The sequence below is a fragment of the Acomys russatus genome, chromosome 29, assembly GCF_903995435.1.
Source record: "Acomys russatus chromosome 29, mAcoRus1.1, whole genome shotgun sequence".
Lineage (NCBI taxonomy): Eukaryota > Metazoa > Chordata > Mammalia > Rodentia > Muridae > Acomys > Acomys russatus.
In genome coordinates, this window is record NC_067165.1 from 6,614,667 (window position 1) to 6,639,415 (window position 24,749).

The window sequence follows — 24,749 nt, forward strand, 5'->3', positions numbered from 1 at the left end:
GAGTGCCAGTCGTGGAAGATAGAAGCAAGAGGGTCAGAATTTCCAAGTCATTGTCAGCTATGTAGCAAGTTAGGGCTAGCCTGGAGAAAAGGGGGGGGGGCGCTATGAGATGGCTCAGCAGGTAAAGTGCTCGTGACACAAGCCCGATGACCTGACTGTGATCCTCGTAGCTCTCTGACCTCTATACATGTGCCATGCTGCGCGCACACCAATATACACAATACACACAATAACCATAAACTAATTTACAAAAATTTTGAAAAGTGATCAACCCAAAAAACATATACTAAAAATGTTCAAATACTGTAAAAGAAGACGGAAAGAGAACAGAGGAAGAAAAAGCACGGAACACAAGAAGAAAGCATAGTACAATGATCAATCTAAACCGTATGGACATGGAAGACTATGTTCTCAGACTAGAAGAAAATGTTTACAACATAACTGACTATAGTTGGCCTGTATCTAGAATATATCTAGTATATATATTAATATTATATTACATATACACATAGAAAATTCTTAAAAGTTGGGTGTGGTAGCACACGCCTTTAATCCCAGCACTCTGGAGGCAGAGGCAGGCAGATCGCTATGAGTTCAAGGCCAGCCTGGTCGACAAAGGGAGTCCAGGACAGCCAAGGCTACACAGAGAGACCCTGTCTCAAAAAAACCGAGAAAAATAAAATTCTTTTTTTTGCCGGGCATGGTGGCGCACGCCTTTAATTCCAGCACTCAGGAGGCAGAGGCAGGTGGATCACTGTGAGTTTGAGGCCAGCCTGGTCTACAAAGTGAGTCCAGGATGGCCAAGGCTACACAGAGAAACCCTGTCTCGAAAAACCAAAAAAAAAAAAAAAAAAAAAATCTTTTTTTTTTAAATATTTATTTATTAATATGTATACAGTGCTCTGCCTGCATGTACACCTGCAGTCCAGAAGAGGGCATCAGATCATATTACAGATGGTTGTGAGCTACCATGTGGTTGCTGGGATTGAACTCAGGACCTCTGGAAGAGCAGACCGTACTCTTAACCACTGAGCCATCTCTCCAGCCCCAAAATAAAATTCTTACAACACAATAAAGACAACAGACAACCAAAGGACAGAAATTTAAATAGATATAAAGACATGACGACATAAAAAGAAGGGGAATGAGAGGCTGGAGCGATGGCTCAGCAGTTAAGAACAGGCACTGCTCTTTGGCAGAGGACCCAAGTTTGACCCCTAACACCCACATAGGGTGAGTCACAACCAGCTGTAGACCCAGCCCTAGGGGAGCCGATGCGCTCTTCTGGACTCCATGGGCACTTGAAGTGACATGTTCACATACCCACACACTGGCACCAACACATATACATAAAGGTAATATAAATCCTTAAAAAAAAGACACATGAATAGCCAATAAGCCCATAAAAAGGTTTTCCAATATCATTAGTCATGAGTAATATGCAAAGTAAGACTTAGATAAGATACAATTATATTCTCTTGAGCTACTTGAAATGTTTTTGTGGTGGTGGTGGTTTTTTTTTTTTTTTTTTTTTTTTTTGAGACAGGGTTTCTCTGTGTAACCTTAGCTGTCCTGGACTCGCTTGAAATGTAAACAGCTAAGCATCCTGTGGACAAGGACGTTAAGCAACTAAGAGTTCATGCACTAAGGAAAACTGTGTGCTGTAGAAATGAAAAAGAGCCTTCAAGCCCCACCCATAGCTTTTCTGCTTTCCTTTCTGCAAGTCTTTATTTAAACACAATTTAAAAATATTTGAGATTAAAAAAAAAATATTTGAGATTGCAGGCCTAATAAATCCTCTTTAAAATATAACCATATACTCTAAGTACTGATTTGCATAACATAAATTAAGTATAAACTCTGTTGTCTCAGTATTGGTGTTGCAGAAGACTGGATGCTCTAAAAACCCTCCTACCATAACCACTTGCATCCAGTTTGCACAGTGTGGCAGAGCCTACGTGCAGGGAAAGGCAATTAGTGACTTCTATTGTTTACTGAAGAAAAGTGACGCCTTCGCAACTGAATTTGCACAGGGCTCTCTTCAAAAAAAAAAAAACAAAAAAAACAAAAAGACGCTACCTTCTGGACAGAGCCCCAGTGCTTCGTAAGTCAGGAGCTCATTGGACGAGAAGCAGTCGTGAAGCTCTATCACGTCAACATCTTTTGGTCTCAGGCCGGACTTCTCATAGCACCGCCTGGCAGCTTCTTTACTCATGTCATAGCCAACCTGTAAGCACAGGTCCATGCAGGAGTGAGTGACGGCACCAACACCTGGCATCTTAGACAAGGACTTTAAGAAAATAACACATGCATGACACTGAAAACTCAAAATACCATATATATTAACATCTCAGCTGATTCTGCATTATATAAAAAGTCAATAGAGGGCTGGAGAGATGGCTCAGAAGTTAAGAGTACTGTCTGCTCTTCCAAAGGTCCTGAGTTCAATTCCCAGCAACCACACGGTGTCTCATGACCATCTGTAATGAATTCCAGTGCATTCTTGTGGTGGGCAGGCACACATGAGGACAGAATACTGCATAAATGTTTAAGTAAAATAAAAATAAAGTAAAAAAGAAAGTCAAAAAAACAATATCCAAAAAAGAATGTACATCTTGAATTTTATACCATAAAGTACAAAGTTTACATAAGATATTGAAAAAGGACTTAGACTTTTAATCCCAGCACTCAGGAGGCAGAAGCTAGGCAGATCACTGTGAGTTCAAGGTCAGCCTGGTCTACAAAGTGAGTCTTGGACAGCCAAGGCTACACAGAGAAACTCTGTCTCAAAAAACAAAAAAACAAAACAAAGAAAAAAGACTTAGAATCTCTGAGATTCTATTTATGTTGTTATTATGAATGTTTAATCTCAGCCCTTGAAACTTTTTGTTTGTTTGTTTGTTTTGTTTTTTGTTTTTCGAGACAGGGTTTCTCTGTCTAGCCTTGGCTGTCCTAGACTAGCTTTGTAGACCAGGCTGGCCTTGAACTCACATCAATCCACCTGCCTCTGCCTCCCAAGTGCTGGGATCAAAGGCGTGCACCACCACGCCTGGCTGTCCCTTGGAACTCCAACCCTGGCAGATCTCTGACTTTGAGCCTGGTTTACAGAGTAAGTTCCTGGACAGCAGGGGCTGGGTGGAGAAACCCAGCCTCAAAAACCCAAACCCCAAAACAGCATGTCTAATAAGTTAAAATACCATTCCCATGGCTCTGTCCTAAGTAGCATCTGGTTAGCAACGTAGCTAAGGCTGGCCCTGAATTCCTGATCTTCCTTCCTCCACCTCCCAGTTGCAAGAGTGCACCATACCCATCTCCTTTGCAGAGCCTTAAGGATGTGCTACAATGACACCTTTCTGGATCAACTGTTTAAGTACCTTCCCAAGCTAATAACAATAAAACGTTAGGCTGCAATTTAAAATATTTTTTCATTTGGTTTTTAAGAAATGAATCGCAGACACACCATTTTAATTATGCTTTTTTCTTCAAATGTGCTGGGCAAGTCGGTCATCATCTCCTGCGCCACAATCTCCACAGCTTTAGACTGCAAGCCGTACTTTTGCACAAAGTCCTCACTGGACAGAATCGCCGCGGCTGCGCCATCTGAGGTGGGACTAAGCAGAAGTGAAAATAGTTATTCACTCCAACACCACCTCCTAGGGTTTCAGACTGGGAGCTAGGAGAAGAAAGACTAATTATGCTAGCTGGCTAATCTGGTTTTCTCTGTGATATTTACAGTTAAATCGCACATGCGTCCCACTGAGGCAGGCCTTTAGCATGCCTTCAAATGGTCCTCACTGCTCAGGGCAGTGTCTCCCTCAAGCTCTCATTGAGAGAATCCTAGATATGCCTCGCTTGTCCGTGAGGTGCTTTCTGGTGACTTTCTGTGGAATGAGTCTTTTTTAAAAATATATTTTATTAATTTATTCATATTACATCTCAATTGTTATCCCATCCCTTGTATCCTCCCATTCCTCCCTCCCTCCCATTTTCCCCTTACTCCCCTCCCCTATGACTGTGACTGAGGGGGACCTCTTCCCCCTGTATATGCTCACAGGGTATCAAGTCTCTTCTTGGTAGCCTGCTATCCTTCCTCTGAGTGCCACCAGGCCTCCCCATCCAGGGAATGTGGTCAAATATGGGGCACCAGAGTTCATGTGAAAGTCAGTCCCCACTCTCCACTCAACTGTGGAGCATGCCCTGTCCATTGGCTAGACCTGGGTAGGGGTTCAAAGTTTACTGCACGTATAGTCCTTGGCTGGACCCCTGGGCCCAGATCCGCCTGTCATAATGTTCTTCCTGTAGGTTTCTGGTATTGCCCGTCTTAGTACTATGACTCTACTATGGGCTCACACCACTTCAGCTTTGCCCAGAGAGCTCCATCTGAAATCCTTCTGGAAGCTGGGACCGATTAGAATGGGGATACTAAAAAACCCAGACGTAAGAAGACCCTTGAGATCTCAACACAGATCTATAGTAAACTATGAGGCTAGGCAGCAAACACACACGAGGCCCCCAGTGAGTTGCCAAGGGTTCTGTAAGTGGGTTGGCTGTCCCACAGACTATAACAGGAGACAGCTGACCCATTTTTTTCAACTACATCCCAGACAGTGTCTGCAGTGCTCAGCCAGGAATGTACACAGGACCACACAGTACTCAGCTGATGTTCAAGGAGCGAGAGAGTGGCAGGCGAGTTTTAAGATGTGACTCTGAGCATCAGTAGAGCTACGATTCCTTCTTTCCTTCCCACAGTTACCTATCACCAAGTAAAACTTTCTGTACTACAAGTCTACAGGGAAAACAAAATGCTCCAAGAACTTTGGGGCTGCACTGGCCTCCAAAAACACATTTGAGGGCTGGAGAGATGGCTCAGAGGTTAAGAGCACTGACTACTCTTCCAGAGGTCCTGAGTTCAATTCCCAGCCACCACACGGTGGCTCACAACCATCTACAATATGATCTGATGCCCTCTTCGGGCCTGCAGGTTTACATGCAGATAGAGTACTGTATACATAATAAATAAATAAATCTTTAAAGCACATTTTTAGTGAATAAGCACAGAACAGCCAAAGTGACAGAAGTTACTAGCGAAGGAAGAAATAAACCATATCTCTTCATAACAGGAGGGGATCTGCCTCAGAGCAGCAGCAGGAAATAAGGGCACACTGTCATGAAGTAACCCAGAGAGAGGAGCACATAGGCAAGTCTATAAAGGCTGCAGACAGAGCATTAAGGGCTAAGCACCAAGGGATGGGTTGGGAGGAGAAAGCACTTATATCTAGGAAACATTAACATGCTTTTCTTACCAGCACTGTAAGATAGTCAGAAAATCAAAAACCGGTTTTGAGCTCATTATTTCATCTATGCTGTACTCATCTTGAAACTGGGAATACCTAAATACAAGATAAACAGTTACAAAATGTGAGGAAACAACTTAATTTCTATAGAAGATATCGTGGTTTCAGTGCTACAGAAAATATGGAAATTTTCTTTCACAACCCACAAACTTTTGATTAAGAAGTTTCAACCTTAAAGTAACTCGAATGAAGTTTTAAAAATATACATGTTGCATATTAAAAACTGTCTGTCCTAGGTGGGCACAGTGGCACATGCCTGCAACTCCAAAACTAACACTAACATTTGGCACTAACACTCAAAAGGAGGAGGCAGGAGGATTAGAAGTTCAAGGTTATCCTCAGCTCCATGGTGAGTTCTGGGCCAGCCTGGACTACTGGCAACAGTCTCAATAAAAATTAAATCTGCCTGTTCTTGGTCCAGGACTCTAGATGCAGAGCTTCTAAGACCATTTCCTAAGTGATTGGCCTTGTTACGCTGAGGTGGCTGATGCAAGACTTCTTGTCAACCATTTCCTCTCCACTCATCTCTCTCCTCCTTGCCCCTCCCCAAGAAGGGTCCCTCTCATTACAGCCCAGGTTGGCTTTGAACTCATCATTTTCCTGCCTCCACCTCCTAAGTGCTGGGATTAGAGGTATGGTCCACCACACACTGCTCCCTCTGGAACCTTCAAGATGGGTAACCGATGACCAAAGAGAACAATTATGTAAATCGGGGTGTGACTTGAGCCTGTTCGTCCTTCACTGAGGAGGAAACGACTGGAGAGTAAATGCAATCGCATGGCCAGTGATTTATGGAACATGTGCATAAGACATTCTAGACACAGAGGTTGGCTGGGGGATACCTGAGTGAGCTGATACAGTGACAGGAACAGCCCCTCTCTGTTGGGAGAGAGCAGAAAAACTGGGACTCTCCAGCATTCCAGACTCAGACTTACTAGGGAGCCAGTGGTGGCTTTAACCTTCTCATCTGTCTAATCTATACTTCTTGAGTGCTGGGGTAACAGGCACATGCCACCATGCTCTGTTTCGTTTAGCTTTTTCTGACTGACATCCTTTATAATAACACTGTCGTCATAAGCACAGCACTTTCCTGAGTTCTACGTTACTCCAGAACCATCAAACCTGAGGGGATCGCAGGAATCCTGGGATTGTAGTCAGTGAGCCAGCAGTGTGGGTGGGGCTGGCACCTAAAGCGAGGTCAGTCTCCTGAAGGACAGACCCTTGTAGATAGAGTCTGTCATCGCTGGGTGGCTCGTATTACAAGGTACCTAGCTGGTGTCACACCAGTTAGATGATACAACAGAATACTGTATTTCCCCCTGGTCAATTGCAAAATACCAGTTCCTTAAAATTAAATGCCTTGGGGCCAGTGGGATGACTGAGCAGGCAAAGGTTCACCACACTCAAGTCTAGTATGGGAGCTCAATATCTGCAGCCCACGTAAAGATGAAAGGAGAGAATTAACTCCACAGGGCTGTGCCATACACACCATGCACACAAGCACACAATAATAACAAATAAATAATTGACTAAGTCAAATGCCTTGCTGGCTAGGAATGCAGCTCAAGTGGTAGAGCTGGGGTGGGTTGGTTTGTTTGCTTTCTGAGACAGGGTCTCTTTATGTAGCTCTGGCGGTCCTAGAACTCGCTCTGTAGACCAGGCTGGCCTCGGACTCAGAGAGATCCACCTGCCTCTGTCTCCCCAGAGCTAAGATTAAAGGCCTGTGTCAAAATGCCCAGCTAGAATACTTTCCTAGCATGCATGAGGCCCTGGGTTCCCAGCACCATGTAAACTGGGTATGGTGGCACATGCCAGTGATCCTAACACTCAGGATGTAGAGGCAGGAGGATCAGAAGTGCAAGGTCCTCCTCAGCCACACATTCAGTTTGAAGACAGCATGGGCTACATGAGACCTTGCTTCACAAAGTAAAAGAAAAATCACTTACAAAATACATAAAGTAAATATTGACAATGACTGTCAGAAACTACCTTATCTGAGTCATACCCCATGTTGGGCAAAAGAGACATGGATACAGTTCCTACCCTCAAGGAAGTCTGTAAGATTCCACAGTAAAGAAATACATTCTGTTCTAATATTTACAATATAATACACACTACAGCAGACAGGTTATCTGGGCAGTATGGGAGCACACAGATGTGCGTTAAATCCAGATGCCCCAAAACAACCAACAAAGGGAGAGAGGACTGCTGGCAGAAGTGGCAGAATATGCAAAGCACCCTGAGGTGAAAAAGTCCATCAAGACAGGCAGTGTGGTGACGGACACTTTTAACTCCAGCACTCCAGGAGGCAGAGGCAGGCAGATCATTGTGAGGTGAGGCCAGTCTGGTCTACAGAGTGAGTCCAGGCCAGCCAGGGCTACACAGAGAAACCCTGTCTCAAAAAACCAAAAAAACCAGGCAGGAGTGGGGAGGCAAAGATGAAAAAGATACGACAGGAGAATGACCAGGATTAGAGCAGGAAAGCCCATTTTTATGATGTTCATATTTTATACTGAAGACGGTGGGAACAGGCTACTAAACTGACATGGCATGGTTAGACTCTTATCTCAGCAGGAAAAATTGGTATGTAAAAGGGATAGAAAAATGACATCACCAAAAGCAAAGAGACGGGGCAATTAGTTAAGGCCAGAAATGAAAAGGCCCAATGTGGCAGGGTGGTGGTGGCGCACGCCTTTAATCCCAGCACTCGGGAGGCAGAGGCAGGTGGATCGCTGTGAGTTCGAGGCCAGCCTGGTCTACAAAGTGAGTCCAGGACAGCCAAGGCTACACAGAGAAACCCTGTCTTGAAAAACCAAAAGAAAAAAGAAAAGGCCCAATGTGGAGAGCTGGAAGGTGGAGAAAAAAGATAAACTGCAAAGATTCAAGGGTGTTCTAGCTTTCCATCTTGGATAACAAGGGATAAGCTGATGTCAGGGATGAAGAACAATGCAGGAAAGCCCGGGTTGGGGGGAATGACAAATTCAAAGCAGACTGGTTGGCTCTGAAATAGTTGTGGGACAGCTAACTGAAGCCATGTCAGACATGAGTGTGAAGGCTCAGCTGGCATAGGCTAGCCCCAGTCCTTTCTACTTACCACAGATCCTCACTGACATGAGTGTGAAGGCTCAGCTGGCATAGGCTAGCCCCAGTCCTTTCTACTTACCACAGATCCTCACTGCCTTTCAATAACCTTATATTTTGTGAGACTATGTTCAAGGATAGGGGTTTTGTTTTGTGTTTTCTTTTGGAGGTAGGATCTCACGTAGGCCAGGCTGACCTCAAACCAGACAGATAACTGAGAATGAATGATCGTGTGTTCTTGAATCTCCCACTGCAGCCTCCTGAGTGCTAAGATTACCTGTATGTGCCAACAATGCCTGACTCAAAAACAGCTTAATTTGAGCCGGGCGTGGTGGCGCACGCCTTTAATCCCAGCACTCGGGAGGCAGAGGCAGGCGGATCTCTGTGAGTTTGAAGCCAGCCTGGTCTACAAAGTGAGTCCAGGACATCCAGGGCTACACAGAGAAACCCTGTCTCAGAAAAACAAAAATATCTAGAAATAATTATTTGCCTGTTTAACACAACTACGTAGCATGCAGCAGAGGGTCCAGGGGACAGGGAGTGTGTGGTGAGAGTGTTTCTGTTCGTGGTTTCAGAGGGTTCGGTTCGTGGCTGCCTAGCCCATGCACTTAGACAGAACCTGGCATCAGGAGCACATGGATCAGGAGCTTCCTCACCTCATGATGGACAGGAGGCAGCAAGGCAGATGGGCAGAGGCTGGAAGAACACCTCCAGTGACCTACTTCCTCCAGGTTGGCCCCACCTCCTAAAGTTGTCAGAACCTTGTGAAATATCTGAGGACCAAGAAGTCAACACATGGGGCTGCGTGGAATATTTTGTGTCTAAACTATAATACTTTTATTCTCTAGAAAAGGCCCAAATCCACCTTTTGGAGAGCGAAAGCCAGAAAAGTGCAGTATTGTTCATTCATCAACATTCCAGGAAATCGGAAGGGTCTTTAATGGCTCTCCAAGACATGAGTTCTGCACATCTCTATGGGCTCAAGTCGGCTTACCCCAGCTCTTCTCCTCACTACCAGCGTTTCCACTGCATGCTAACTCTATCCCAAGTACACTGCTAGAAACAGAACAGAGACAGAAGGAGGGCTTGGGAGGCGGTGAGGGAGAGGAAACTGTGACGGGGATGCAATATATGAGAGAATAATATTTGGGGGGATTCTGGTTCAAGACAGGGTTTCTCTGTGTAGCCCTGACTGTTCTGGAACTTGGTCTTTAGACCAGGCTGGCCTAGAACTCATAGAGATTCCATCTGCCTCTGCCTGCCAAGTGCTGGGATTAAAGGCGTGCGCCACCACCGCCTGCCTGGTCAGAGAATAATAAATTAATAATTTTTTAAAAAGGAAAGAAACAGAACGGAGGAGGAGGAAGAGGAGAAAGAAGGGGGTTGGAGGGGAAGAGGAATGCGGGGGGGGGGGGTCCCTGCGGGGTGTCTTGACAGGAAACAGGGAGTTGAGACTAAAAACTTGGCTCAGCTTGTCTGAGTCTGCCAGCTGGGTCGCACTTCTAGAGTCTGATGCCAGGCAGTTTACCGTCAGCATATTTTTAAAAGTTTCCTAGTGTAATACAATCCCTGGTACACAAGGAGGCAATAATTATATCAAAACTTAACTCAAAATACATGTCATTTCTTCCAAGAGGATGGATTCGAGAGACAGGCTGCTGGTAGTAGCTAGGGGCCTCGGGGAAGACCTGGAATGGCCTTCATCATATAGTAGCGGAGGTCATCTGGGCTACGAGCCACCTCTGGTCCTGGTTGTGGGAGCTTGATATGTCTTGGCCCAACAGATACAGGCAGATCACTAGGCTATTAATCACCTCCAGCTCCCAGCCTTCTGGAAAAGACAAGTTCTACCTCTTTGCCTTCGAAAGGACAATCCTGGGTGCTTAACATCTGTGGGTCCCCTGGGGACCTGTGGGCACAAGGACTTGTGTGCTCCCAACGGAGGAGGAGGGAGGGTGGTGGTGGAGGAGGCAGCTGCCGTGCATTACACAAAGGATTCTGATTTTACCAAATAAGCAATGGGATTCACCAGAGCTTTCACAATAGCCTTAGGCTTTCTATAAAAGACCCCTGGGTCTTGGAGATGGAACTTGTCTTAGTTTCTTCTCCTGTTGCTATGATAAAATAACCTGACAAAGGCAAACTGAGGGGGAAAGGGTTTGTTTTAACTCACAGTTCAAGGAACAATCCATCCTGGCAGGGGAGTCAAGGCAGCAGGAGCCTGGAATAACCAAGCCCATCCCATGCACGGCTAGAGAGCCGACAGGGTGGATGGATGTGATGCCTACAGCCCCCTCAGCTTCCTGCTGCTGTGCCCTCTCTAACCATGAGGGGCCTGGAACTGGGTGTGAGCCAAAACAAAGTCTCCCTTAAATTGATTTTGTTACAGCAACAGGAAAAGAAAAGAAGACAGAAGTAGGTGTGTCCTAAGAGCACTAACAGCAGCATGGAGCACTACGAACATGCATGTGTGATTTTTTTTTTGTATGACATAAAATATCATCCCTATTACAGGTTGACATTTAGTAAATGCAACACAGATGGTTCAGAAACCATTTTTTGATTATCTCTGTGCTAAGCATTAAGGACATAAAGATGAGAAATGGCTCTTACCCTCAAGGAGTTTGTAATCTAGAAGGAAGAAATAAATAAAAATCAATGTTGTTCACCCTCAAGATGAAGCAGGGAGGAAGAGGAAGAGGAAAGAACTACTCTGACTATGGCTCAGAGGTGGGGCCTTGGGAGGTGACTGAGTTGGACAAGGCCATCAGGCTAATCCCTCATGATTGAATTCTGGTAGGTATGAAGCACAGGAGACCAGAAGAAACACAGATCTACATATATGGCCCTCGTCTCTCACTGTACACTGTCCTGTACCTCCTGAGAATTCTGCCAGTAAAAAGCTATTGTCAAGCCAGACATGGTGGCATACATCTTTACCCCCAACATGTCGGAGGGCAGAGGCAGGCAGATCTCTGAGTTTGAGGCCAGCCTGGTCTACAAAGTGAGTTCCAGAACATCCAAGGCTACACAGAGAAACTTTGTCTTTAAAAAAAAAAAAAAGTGGCCATCATCAGATCTAGAACTGTGACCTTGCATATTCAGAAACACAAGACAAAATAAGTTTTATTTATTTATTTATGTACTTTGGTTCTTTGAGACAGGGTTTCTCTGTGTAGCCTTGGCTGTCCTGGACTCGCTTTGTAGACCAGGCTGGCCTCGAACTCACAGCAATCCGCCTGCCTCTGCCCCCCCCCCCCCCCCCCCCCCCCCCGCCGAGTGCTGGGATTAAAGGCGTGCACCATCACGCCCGGGCTGTTTTCTTTATAGCCCACCTAGTTCATGATATTTTTTATGGTGCTGTTGGCAAAAGAAAATGATCAGACATGTATGACATTGCTTTCATACAGATTCTAGTCATATGGCGTCAATTCCGTTCCTAATGGACCACTTCCCCAGCAAACGCTGAGTTCATGCTATTAACTAGGCATTGTACCACCAATAAGCATTCAGAAATTGCTGATCAATAGTACATCTGAACACATCCAATAATTTAATTCAGATTATTTTTAGAATATAAATAATTATATTGTTCGTCCAGAATAAGTTAATAATGCTAGAGTGACTGAAATTCATCTGTTATAAATTTAATGTGCAGTGTGTGTGTGTGTGTGTGTGTGTGTGTGCGCGCGCGCGCAAAGACATGAACCTAGGACCTCACATATGCTAATCCACATAGCTCTACCACCAACCTACATCTTTGGCTCAAATTAAACATTTTAATATCTGTTACCCTTATTTAAAAGAATCATTAAAGCCAGGTGGGATAAGCCATGCCTTAGGCATCTGATACAGGATTGCCACAAATTAGAGGCTAGCCTGGGCTACATTCTCAAACTCCCCTCTCAAAAAGACAAAAGAACTCAAAATATACATACATACATACATACATACATACATACATACATACATACACACACACACACACACACACACACACACACATACATATAACAAACCACTGAGCTGTAATGGCATTTTAAGTATAAGTAAGCCAAGAACTAGAATGGCAAAACAATGTATAATTTGGGTACAAGCCTTTCTTTTATAAAAATAAATAAATAATAAAAATCCAAGCTAATAGCCTTGAGATCTTATATTTGTTTCCCAGGGATGCAATTGCACGTTACACAGTAGGATAGACCAGACTTTCGTGTCATATCTCTGAAGTACTTACGGGTTATTCACTGAGTGCTTATGATTTTTCCATCCAATTTTTGCAAAGTGTTCAACTTTTGTTCCTGCAGAGAGAGCAAATATCTATCAGTGTGCTGTTATCTGCAGTTTATTATCAAAGGTCACAGTGGAACTAAGTGTTTTGCTAAATATTTCCATAGTTTCTCTTGTACTGATATCAGGGTTAAAGACAGTGGTCACTCATATAATTTGTTATAATTAAATCTGAGCATCTCACGAGAATTCAATCAAGAGACGTATGAGATAAAAAAAAAAAACAGTTTAAACTATCTATTCCATTTAGTATAATTAGGATTTAGTTTCAAAAACTAGAAAATATAGTCTGGAGCCATAGTGCTTAGCCAGAGAGTACTGCCAGCGGCCCAGTGTCCGCCAGACATCCCCCAAGCCCAGAGTGAGTGGGTGTATGAGTCACATCCTCCATGCCCTGACCAATAACCCAACAGTCTCTTTTGAAAAAAAAAAAAAAAAAAAAAAAAAAAACAGCTTTTGTTTTGTTTTCAGGACAGGGCCTTGTGCCTTTCCATGGAATCCAGTTTCACATAAAAAAGAGCATCTCCTAGGAAAAGATTCTGACAATCACTTATCATGTATTTCTTAACCCCGACACTAACCAGAGGCTCATAACCACTAACTCTGAACTGCCAGTTAGGTTTTTTGGCGGTTGCCAGGCACAGAAGAACGTACCTGTGAACCCAGCAATCCGGAGGTGGGGGGGAATGAGGAGTCCAAGGCCAGCCTCCACTACATGAATCCTGACCCAACCCCCAAAATGTTCCCTTTTTTAAAAAAAAGAATTTTGGCTGTTCAAAGAATATATTTAGTATAAAAAGATTCCAATTTCCTAGACTCAAATAATAAAACCACAAAAAATCTGCTGATTCTCACAAGTCAAATTAAAGAAGCAGTGGTTCATGCCTATAATCTCAGCACGCGGGAGAGAGATTCAAGCAAGAGGTCTGCATGAACTCTGGGCTAGCCTGGGTGACTCAGTGAGCTCCAGGCCAGCCCAGGCAACAGTGTAGACCCTGTCAACACACAAAACCATATCCAACTATATCAGATTTTAGGCTAGAAAAGTATTAAGCTCTTCCAAGTAATATGAAACTTAAGAAAGCATGTACGTTAAAAAAACACAGCAGTACCAGGATTTCCGAGGCCAATGGAAGCTGCTACATCTGTCTCTCTAGCCTCCAAAAATAATACAAATAAAAGGGAAAGCACGAGTGTACAGTACCATATAATCAGCAAAACCAGAAAAATGGTGGTGCCCAAACCTCAAAATCTCTGTAAGTTAAGAAAAAAAGAAAAAACAAATATGCAAAAAAAGGGCCAAATCCCAACCACAGACCTTTGGGGTGACAAGAGCAGCCTGAAGAAAAACAGTGCAGGAAAAAGGAGGGGGAGCTGATGGCACCCACTGTTGCCCTAAAACCACCCTAGGACTAGAACACCACCCTCCCCAAGTGTGGACACACAGAGAAAAATGTTCCTAAAACAGAAATAAAGGACTTATTTGTAATTTTCATGTATTTGTGTGTACAAGTGTATGTGCTATTTTTGTGTGTGATGTTTGGGGCCTGGGGATTTGAACTCAGGTCCTCACACTTGCACAGCAAGCGCTCTTATCTGAGCCATCTTCCCAGATACCTAGAAATCAAATTTTAAATTGTAAATGATTTTTAAAAGTCAGTCCATAAAGTCATAGCTAATTTGAAACTATAAGAGAAATGGATAATTTACTGGAGAAATAGAGATTGCTAAAAATTGATCCTATTGAAAAAAAAAATATTTAACCTAAAAGAAATTCAGAAAATTAGGCTGAGGATGTAGATAAGCCAATAGGTATCGTGCCTAGAGGAGAGCCTGGGTTCAATTCCAAGCCAACACTGGATGCGGATATAAGCCTGTAATCCCAGCACCCAGGAGGTGATGCCGGGAGAATCGGGTGTTCAAGGTCATCCTCAGCTACTAGTCACTTAAGGGTTAGAGACCAAGCCAGGAGCGGTGGCACACGCCTGTGATCCCAGGACTCAGGGAGGCAGAGGCAGGCAGATCTCTGTGAGTTTGAAGCCAGCCTTGTCTACAAAATGAGTCCAGGACAGTCAAGGCTACACAGAAAAACCCTGACTCAGGGAGTGAGGGTGGGATGGGGGAGAGAGAGAGGAATGGGGAGGGGAGGAAGGGAAAGACAGGAAAGAAGAGAGAACAAAAGACGGAAGCAGTGGGAAACAGAACATCACTAACAACTACCCCTTAAAAAAAAAAAAAACCAACAACAACAAAACTGACTCAGACAGTATCACACAACCGAAAATAAATATCATGTCGTCTCAATGCTCCATAAATTGTTGCAGAGCACTAAAAGTGAAAAACAGTCTTTTTATGAAGCCAGGGCTGGTGAGCTAGGGCCTAGTGACAGAGCACTTGACCAGCACAGCCCTGGCACAGGAAATAAACCTCCATGTGGTTTCAATGAGGTGAATGGGGCCTAACTCTCAAAGATCTAAATTTAAGAAACAAACTAAATTGACATCAAAACTTGATAAGCATAACCTAAAAGGGGCGGGGTGGGGGGCTGTCGTGGATTGCAGCAGGGCATGGTGGTATATACCTATAATCTAGGCGCTTAAGAAATAGGAGCAGAATGGTCAGGAGTTCAAGGCCAGCCTTAATATTCAGAGCCGAAGCCAGTCCCTGCCTCATGAGACCTTGTCTCAAAAAATTAGAAAATAACATAAAAACAAGCCAGGCGGTGGTGATGCACACCATTAAGCCCAGCACTCGGGAAGCAGCGGCAGATGGATATCTGTGAGTTCGAGGCCAGCCTGGTCTACAAAGCCAGTCCAGGACAGCCAAGGTTACACAGAGAAACACCATCTCGAAAAAACAAACAATCAAACAAACAAACAAAAAAAAACCCTTAAATATCCCAGTACTTTCCACATGCCCTTAATAAATACCTGCTAGTTCTTATTGTGCGAACGTAAAACGTAACTCGGGATAGGCCTCAAAAGTGGTGTTTTTGTTGTTCTTTTGAGGCAGGGTTTCACTATGCATCCTTGGGTGGCCTAAAACTCATTATGTGGACTAGGTTAACCTTGAACTCAAGGACATCCAAATGCCTCTGTGCCGGAACAAAAGGAGTGCAGCACCACACCCAGTCGTTAAAGCTGTGGCCCTCACCCTTCCTAATATGGTTCCTCAGGTTGCTGTGGCCCCCAAGCATAAAATTATCTCATTGCTACTTCACAGCTATCTTTGTGCTACTGTTATGAATCATGACGTAACCCTCTAATGTGCACAGGGCCTTAGGTGGCCTGGGAAAAGGCTGTGTGACCTGCCCCTGCAAGGCGTTGGGAGCTACAGGCTGAGAGTCACTGCTCTAAAGGGCGGTTTCGGAACATACCATATTTTTCCATATGTTCTTTCCCAGCGTGCCCGAACATCTGAGGAGCAACTGGGTGGGCAGAGAGTCCGTGCTTGTTGATCAAGACATCAAGATGTTTGTCAACTGGATTGGACCGATCTGAATACTTAAAGAGAAAAAAACTCAGAATTAAAAAGCAGCTGATAGAAACATGTCTCTTGCAACCTACACTCTTGCTAAGACAATTGCTTAGCCTGAGAGCACGGTAAACCAAAAACAGCCAATGTGAATAAAATCGTCAAGAAATACTGAATAGGGGCTGGAGAGATGGCTCAGTGGTTAAGAGCACTGTCTGCTCTTCCGGAGGTCCTGAGTTCAATTCTCAGCAACCACATGGTGGCTCACAACCATCTACAATGTGATCTGATGTCCTCTTCTGTAATGCAGATGTACAGGAAGACAGACATAAAATAAATAAATCTTTTTAAAAAAAGAAAGAAAGAAAGAAATACTTAATAGCAGGAAAATGCATGAAGCTGGGTATGGTGGCACCCCCAACACTTGGGAGGTAGAAAAGGGAGGATCAAGAGTTTAAGATTAGCCTTAGTTACATAGCAAGTCAGAGATCAAATTGGAACACATAAGACCCAATCTCTGTTGGGGCATAGTTTTGTGTACTGTGTATAAAAAGAAAAAAAGGTGGATAAGGGATAAAAAGAAAAAGGGGGAATATAGGATAAAAGGGTATATTATTTAATCTACTTTTAAACTTAAAGTGCACTTAACAAGCCAAAAATTTTGCATTGATATGGATCTTTGTTCATTGATATGAATTTAAGTTTATTTTTGTTATAACATACTGTATATATGTTTCAACCCTTGTTTAAGGTATTATACCTATTCAACTCATTTAAAAATTGTAATGTGGCCGGGTGTGGTGGCGCACGTCTTTAATCCCAGCACTCAGGAAGCAGAGGCAGGTGGATCGCTGTGAGTTTGAGGTCAGCCTGGTCTACAAAGTGAGTCTAGGACAGCCAAGGCTACACAGAGAAACCCTGTCTCGAAGAAAAAAGTAATGTGAAGCTGGGTGGTGGTGGGAAGCAGAGGCAGGTGGATCTCTTTGAGTTCGAGGCCAGCCTGGACTACAGAGAAAGTTCCAGGACAGCCAGAGCTGTTACACAGAGAAACCCTGTCTTGAAAAAACAAAAAAACAAACAAACAAACAAAAAGAAATGTGAAATTCTAGTCTTTGAAAGCTGCTATTATGTGGTGGCACACGCCTTTAATCCCAGCACTTGGGAGGCAGAGGCAGGCGGATCGCTGTGAGTTCGAGGCCAGCCTGGTCTACAAAGTGAGTCCAGGATGGCCAAGGCTACACAGAGAAACCCTGCCTCGAAAAACCAAAAAAAAAAAAAAAAAAAGAAAGCTGCTATTACATTCTGTTTAAGATAATTAGGAAATGCAAGTTAGGACTGGAGAGATGGCTCAGAGGTTAAGAGCACTGGCTGTTCTTGCAAAGGTCCTGAGTTCAATTCCCAGGAACCACATGGTGGCTCACAACCATCTATAATGATATCTGGTGCCCTCTTCTGGCATGCGGGCATACATGCAGGCAGACTAGGGCATATACAATAGATAAATAAATCTTTAAAAAAAGAGAAAAAAAAAGAAATGTAAGTTAATTGTCAATCAAACTTATAGTCTTGTTAGGTACTAGTTTACTTAATTGCAGATATAAGCTTTATTTAGCCTCCTATAGATGTTTCCAAAGTTAGTCAGATAGTAAATAGCTAGAAACAAGCAATGTTTGCCTCTTCAGATCTACTATGGATAGATAAATGGTCTTCAAAAACCTCAGAGATCTACAGAAAATGGCACTCAAAGACATTTTATTAATAAAAGTGAGACATGTCAGCTCCTGGCAGCACCCCCATCCTACTTCAAAGATGATGGGCATTTAAGAACCTCCATATGGACTTTACTTCAACTGTGGCCAGCTCGCACTGGGCAAGAAACTGGCCTTGCTTCAACTGCAGACAGCATGCTGTCCAAGCTGTGGACAAGCAGGACATAAGAGAAGTCGACTGCCAAACTTTGCAAGGACAAGGTAGGCAAGTTCTTCATAACTCCTGTTTCACAGAAAAGTCTGTCAGATACTGGGCCGGAATGCTGAAGATGACACCACCATGTCTCAGAGGAGCCTCTGGTGACTGTCCAGGCAGTCAGCTGCCTCTGTCATTTCTACAGTTTTGGAAGCAGGTCCTCTGGAGGAGCAGCCATGCCCCTAACTGCTGAGCCACTGCTCTACCCAGTGGGGTTGGAGAAAGGACACACCAGGCAGGTGGCACCGTGAGAACTGAGACCCCAAAGCAGACACATAACTGGGGAAAAGAAGCCAATCAGTGTGGATAGTGTGGTGTCTGACAGCCTGAGTTCAATCCCTGAATCCACTGGGGAAGGAGGGGGCCTCATTCCTAAAAGTTGTCCTCTGACCTTCAAACCTAACCCATGGCATGTACACACCCACCCTCCCACACATACATCACACACAGACACAGACACACAGACACAGACACACACACACACACACACACACACTCACACTGTAATAAAAAATGTTAAAGGATGTTCTGAAGCACCTTGGGGACCACACTGCAGGACAGATGCAAGCTGGGCAGGACTATCCCTCCAGGACTGCTTGACTATGCAAACCTCCTGCCCTCTATTTAAACCTAATGATCCTGGCAGTATCCTGAAGGTGGACTTGAGGTGACAGAATCTTCTGTATCGGTTCCTCTTCCTAGTGTGGCCTTGCTGGATAGATCTCTCTGCTTTCCACCATTACTCACCTGCTTAAGTGCGTATTGGGAGTACATCACCAAGAGCACTGGAGCACCAGGAGCCTAGGCTTCTACTCTAAAACTCCAATTAAAACACAAAGGGGCTAGTGAGATGGTTCAGGGGTTGAAGGCAGATGAGTTGATCCCTGGGAACCTCATAGGAGAAGGAGAGCACCGATTCCTATAAGTTGTCTTCTCACCTCCGAGTAGGCCCTGGGCACACCCACAACTACCTATCCTCCACCCCACCCCAACACACAATTACACACAAATATAATTTTGAAAAACTTGCTATCTTTTATTTACTTAACATATAAGCATTCATTTAAATAAGTAATCAATGTAAAATTGGGAGATATTTTACTTTTTTGAGAACAGGGTGTAGGTCTGGTTGTTCTGGAACTCAGTGTGTAGGCCAGGCTGCCTTTGAACTCACAGAGATCCACTTGCTTCTGCCTCCTGAGTTATATTCTTTTATCAAATTAAGTCTCCAAAATACTGTATATATCTTACACCTCTGACACATCCCAATTTAGAAACAGATTTTCATTGGGAGTATGTAATATGCATTACATTTATATTTCATGAAATCAGAGTTGTAAAGATAGATTTACAGGCTAAGTGTCCAAAATACACTCTGAAGTTTCTCAATAATGGAACAGAACAGAATATTAATTTAACTTAAATTAATTAAAATCAAATTAAAAATTTAGTTCCTCAGTTGTACTCTATAGTAAAATGTGATAATAGCCAGGTCAGTTACTGTAACTAATATTCTCAGTGAAGCAAACATTCCTTAAAAACTTATTCACTGGGAGCTGGGCACAGTGGCGCACACCTGTGATCTCAGCACCCAGAGAAGCAGAGGTTGGTAGATCTCTGTGAGTTCCAGGCCAGCCTGCTCTACAGAGTGAGTCCAGGACAGCCAGAGCTGTTATACAGAAAAACCCTGTCTCAAAAAAAAAAAAAAAAAAAGAAACCCAAAAACAAAAACCAAAAACAGCAACCCTTACTTATTGGGGGTGTGGGGTGTGGGTGTGAGCATAAAGGTCAGAAAAGAGCTTGAGGAACCAGTTCTCTCTTTGCTCCCTACATGCTCGGGAGGTCAAGCCAGCTGAGCCAGCTCACCGACAAGCTCTGCTCCCTGATCAAAAGAGTAAGTCCTGGGGCCGTAAGAAGGAATTGCTGCTTTTGTGCATAGCACACCAATAGAAACTCGAAAGTTGTTCTACGATCTAAAGGAGATAAACCAGACAAACGGAACTGAGGCCACAGAGACCCATCTAGGGGCGGGATACAGAAACAGCAAGTTGTTTTCTTAAAGTAACAAGGACCCTGCCTGGGAGAGGGGGGTCAGAAGTTCAAGAGCATTCTCAACTACCAAGTGGGGTTGAGGCTAGTCTGGGCTTCAGGAGACCAGGCAATAACAAAACAAAATGTCAAGTCATAGGCTGCAGAGATGGTTCAGCGGTTAGAGCATTTGCTACTCCCCCAGACAACTCTAGCTCTGTCACCTGCACCCACATTGGGAAGCCTAACAACATCAAAGCCAGGGAATCCCATACCCCTTATGGCCTCTGTGGCACCCAAATACAAATAACATACAATCACACACACACACACACACACACACACACACACACACACACACACAGGCACATGCACACATACATACAAATAAATCAAAGCAAATAAATCTTAATTTTTTTTTTTTTTTTAGACAGGGTTTCTTTGTGTAGACTTGGCTGTCCTGGACTCACTTTATAGACCGGGCTGGCCTTGAACTCACAGTGATCCACCTGCCTCTGCTTCCACAGTTCTGGGATTACAGGTATGCACCACCATGCCCAGCAAATATATGTATTTTTAAAACATCAAATCGTGTTTTATGGGCTAGAGAGATGGCTTAGAAGTTAAGAGCACTGACTGCTCTTCCAGAGGTCCTGAGTTCAATTCACAACCATCTATAATGAGATCTGGTGCCCTCTTCTGGCCTGTAGGCATATATGTATGCAGAACACTATATAAATAATAAATAAAATTTTTTTTTAGATCGGGTTTTATGTTGCTTACTAACTGACTCTATTTATGATGATCAGATGGACAGCTTTCTCATAGTGTTGAAACGACTCCATACAGCAATAAACAAGACCCACCTTTATCGCAAGGGATCCCCTTTCCATCTTCTCAAACCCGAGCGCCAGCACACAATCTGCCACACCTTAAAGGAAAATGTAATTATTTCAAAACTTTTAATTTCCAGGCACCCAAAAAAATACTATTAAGTACTTCAATTTAAATATTAATTTACTTTGGATGTGGAGGCACACGCTGCTGGAGGATGCAGCTCAGAGGTAAAGCACCTGACCAGCAGGTAGGGAGTCCTGAGTGCAGTTAACAGCAGGGAGGGAGGGAAGGGGAGTGAGGAAGAAAAAGAGAGAGAGGGAGAGAGAGAGAACGCAAGGAAGGAGAAGGAGGGACATCAACTTCATCAAACAATAAGGTGACAAAGTTGCAGGAAAAATTTGAAGGGTACTGGAGTAAGCAAAAAGATTAAAATCTCTAAAATTCAGAGTCCTGGGCAGTGGAACAATTATCAAAAGTGTAGACTAGAAGAGGACCCAGTAAAAAGCCCCATATATTTTTTTAAAGATTTATATTTGATTATGTATACAATGCTCTGCCTACATGTGCACCTGCAGGCCAGAAGAGGACACCAGATCACATCATAGATGGTTGTGAGCCACCATGTGGTTGCTGGGAATTGAACTCAGGACCTCTGGAAGAGCAGTCAGTGCCCTTATCCTCTGAGCCCCACCTTTCCAACTCTTATTCCACCCTAATCCCTTCCAAGCCCCCAACACTATGTAGGAGAGAAAAATGGTTAGAGGGAAGGGGGCCATGGACGTCTTTAGACTACTTCCTGCTGATTAGAGGTGTCAAGTTCCTAGAGGCATGTCCAATCTTTGCTGTTAGAATAGCCAGAAACAGCCAATGAGACAGCAGGGACCAGTAGCAGCAAGTGGGGGCCACAGCCGACACAGGCCCTCTCATTTACACCCTCTCCAGAGTCAAAAATCACGCCCCTCCTAGAGCATGAGACAATCACAGCTAATGCTATGAAGCAGCCTCTTATTCTACATCTGGAATTAAAACAAAAGCATATTCACTTAACGTAACTGAGTTGGGTTTTTTTGGTTTTTAAGACAGGGTTTCCCTATGTAGCCTTGGCTGTCCTGGACTCCCTTTGTAGACTAGGCTGACCTCAAACTCACAGAGATCCACTTGCCTCTGCCTCCCGAGTGCTGAGATTAAAGGCATGTGCCATCACACCTGGCTTTTTTTTTTTTTTTTTTAAGATTTATGTATTTATTATTATGTATACAGCGCTCTGCCTGCATATACATCCACAGGCCAGAAGAGGGCATCAGATCTCATTATAGATGGTTGTAAGCCATCATGTAGTTGCTGGGAATTGAACTCAAGACATCTGGAAGAGCAATCAGTGCTCTTAACCACTGAGCCATCTCTCCAGCCCCCATAACTGGATTTTTTAAGAAATCAAAATTCTCACTACAAAATATAGCTTGGCCATGAAGTAGAATGTTATTTGGTCATAAGCAGGAATAAAATACTGACACCTGCTATAAGAATAAACTTCTAAACAATAAAACTAAGTACAAGAAGTGTCACAGCCAGGTGTGGTGGCGCACGCCTTTAATCCCAGCACTCGGGAGGCAGAGGCAGGCGGATCTCTGTGAGTTTGAGGTCAGCCTGGTCTACAAAGCGAGTCTAGGACAGCCAAGGCTACACAGAGAAACCCTGTCTCGGAAAAAAAAAGTGTCACATGGTGCCATCAATAGGCACAGGTGAGTTCAGAGAAGGAAGCAGGTATCAGTAGTGAGGGGCAAGGCTGGATGAGACAACAGGGATTGCTAGGGTTTTCTGGAGTTTGTGACCTTACCGCTTGAAACAAAGTTTTCATTGTGGGTGATAAAATGCTCTAAAGTACACAATGATCATGGCTGTACTTTATGACTACACTGCGTGAGAGTAAACTTTATGACATGGGAATTGTAATTCAATAAAGCCTTGGGAGGAGGTGGGGATACTGCTTAGTGGAACAGTGTCTGCCTGGTGTCCTCAAGGCCGCTAGCTGGTTTCATTGCCACAAAAACAAATAATAAACGATACGTTAATATGTTAGAAGGCAATCTCCCTTTGGCGGTAACCCGGAGAAGTGATTAAAGGAGGATATTAAGGCCATATTTACTTAAGAACAGCAAGATGGCTCAGCAGGTACAGGTGCTTGCCACCAAGCCTGCCAACCTGAGGCCAACCCCCAGGGACCACATGGTGGAAGAAGAAAACCAACTTCTTTTTTGTTTGTTTGTTTGTTTGTTTCGGTTTTTTGTTTTGTTTCGTTTTGTTTTGTTTGTTTTGTTTTTTGAGACAGGGTTTCTTTTGTAGTCCTGGCTGTCCTGGACTCACTTTGTAGACCAGGCTGGCCTCGAACTCACGAAGATCCGCCTGCCTCTGCCTCCCAGAGTGCTGGGATTAAAGGCGTGTACCATGAGAACCAACTTCTACAAGTTGTCCTCTGACCTCAATGTTTGTGCCTTGGTGTGTGTCAACACAGATACACAAACAAAGAAAGGGAAGGAGAGAGGGAAGGAGGGAAGTAAGGAGGCAGGGAGGGAGAAAGGAAGGAAGATTTGTGTTTCAATCTTAAAAGAACATTAGAGCAATAAGCAAACGCCAGGAGCTGGAGAGACAGCTCAGTTGCACTTCCATAGGACCCAGGTTCAGTTCCAGCACCCACATGGTAGGTCACAACCATCTGTAATGCCAGTCCCAGGAGATCAGATGCTCTCTTCTGCCTCTGTGGTCACAGCATGTGGTGCACAGATATAATTGTAGGCAAAACACCCATATGCATATATAATACTTAGACATTAAAAAATAGTGATAATAAGCAAGCACGCCTTACCTCCTTGAATCAGTTGCCGCGCCATGAACAAGGCAGTCGAACCCGTAGAACAGTTATTGTTGACATTAATTATAGGAATGCCAGTCAATCCCAAACTGTGGTAGATAGCCCTCTGCCCGCAGGTGGAGTCCCCTACAGAGAAACAGCTAAGAATTTTAATGCCCACAGCACAGAAATCAAGGCGCCACAGTGCTACAGTTTGCCCTAGTGTCCTGCACAGGCAGGGCAGTGATGCACCATGACCTGTTGAGTCAGAAACAGCTACAGCACTGACTGTGACCTATCATGCAAACATAAAAAGCAGTCACAACAAAAGTTTATGTGGACTCTTCTTCCTTCCTTCCTTCCTTCCTCTCTTCCTTATTTATTTATTTATTTATTTATTTATTTTGAGGCAGGGTTTCATGTAGCCAAGGATGGCCTGGTGCTCACAGCAGTCCTCCTGCCTCAGCCTGCTGAGAGCTGAGATTCCAGCTGAATATCACATGGGGCAGTAAAGCGTGTACTTCTGATGTCTTGCTGCTTCCTCCTGTCCCAGCCAGGACCATGGCACTTGCTATACCTTACACTTTTTTTCCTGATACAGAGGTGGAGAAGGAAATAAATGGCCAGGTAATAGAGAATTCTCACAGAGTTTTGTGATAAAGGAAATGATGGGTCAAGGACACTTGATTTCCCACATATAAATTGTTAAAGGCCATCACAAAATGATTAAAGGCCTCTGTTTACTTTTCATATAAACATTCCTCAATTTAAAGCAGCTATGGAAGTACAGACTGTAAGTCTCAGCTACCCAGGAGGCTAAAGTGGAAGGCTTACTGAAGCCTAGAGGTTAGAAACCACCATAAGAAGAAGAA

At 43.9% G+C, this 24,749-nt stretch overlaps 1 protein-coding gene across 1 annotated transcript in view; it reads right to left on the reverse strand.

The window, feature by feature from the left end:
• The window catches only part of Scp2 (sterol carrier protein 2), an 80,192-nt gene that overhangs the window by 41,857 nt on the left and 13,586 nt on the right, over window positions 1-24,749 (reverse strand). Inside the window, exons 4-10 of the mRNA XM_051170924.1 lie at window positions 23,893-24,024; window positions 21,059-21,123; window positions 16,102-16,228; window positions 12,673-12,736; window positions 5,304-5,390; window positions 3,461-3,611; window positions 2,080-2,227 (exon numbers count right to left, since the gene is read on the reverse strand). Coding sequence (XP_051026881.1) covers window positions 2,080-2,227; window positions 3,461-3,611; window positions 5,304-5,390; window positions 12,673-12,736; window positions 16,102-16,228; window positions 21,059-21,123; window positions 23,893-24,024 — 774 coding nt within the window. The remainder of the gene's footprint in view (window positions 1-2,079; window positions 2,228-3,460; window positions 3,612-5,303; window positions 5,391-12,672; window positions 12,737-16,101; window positions 16,229-21,058; window positions 21,124-23,892; window positions 24,025-24,749) is intronic.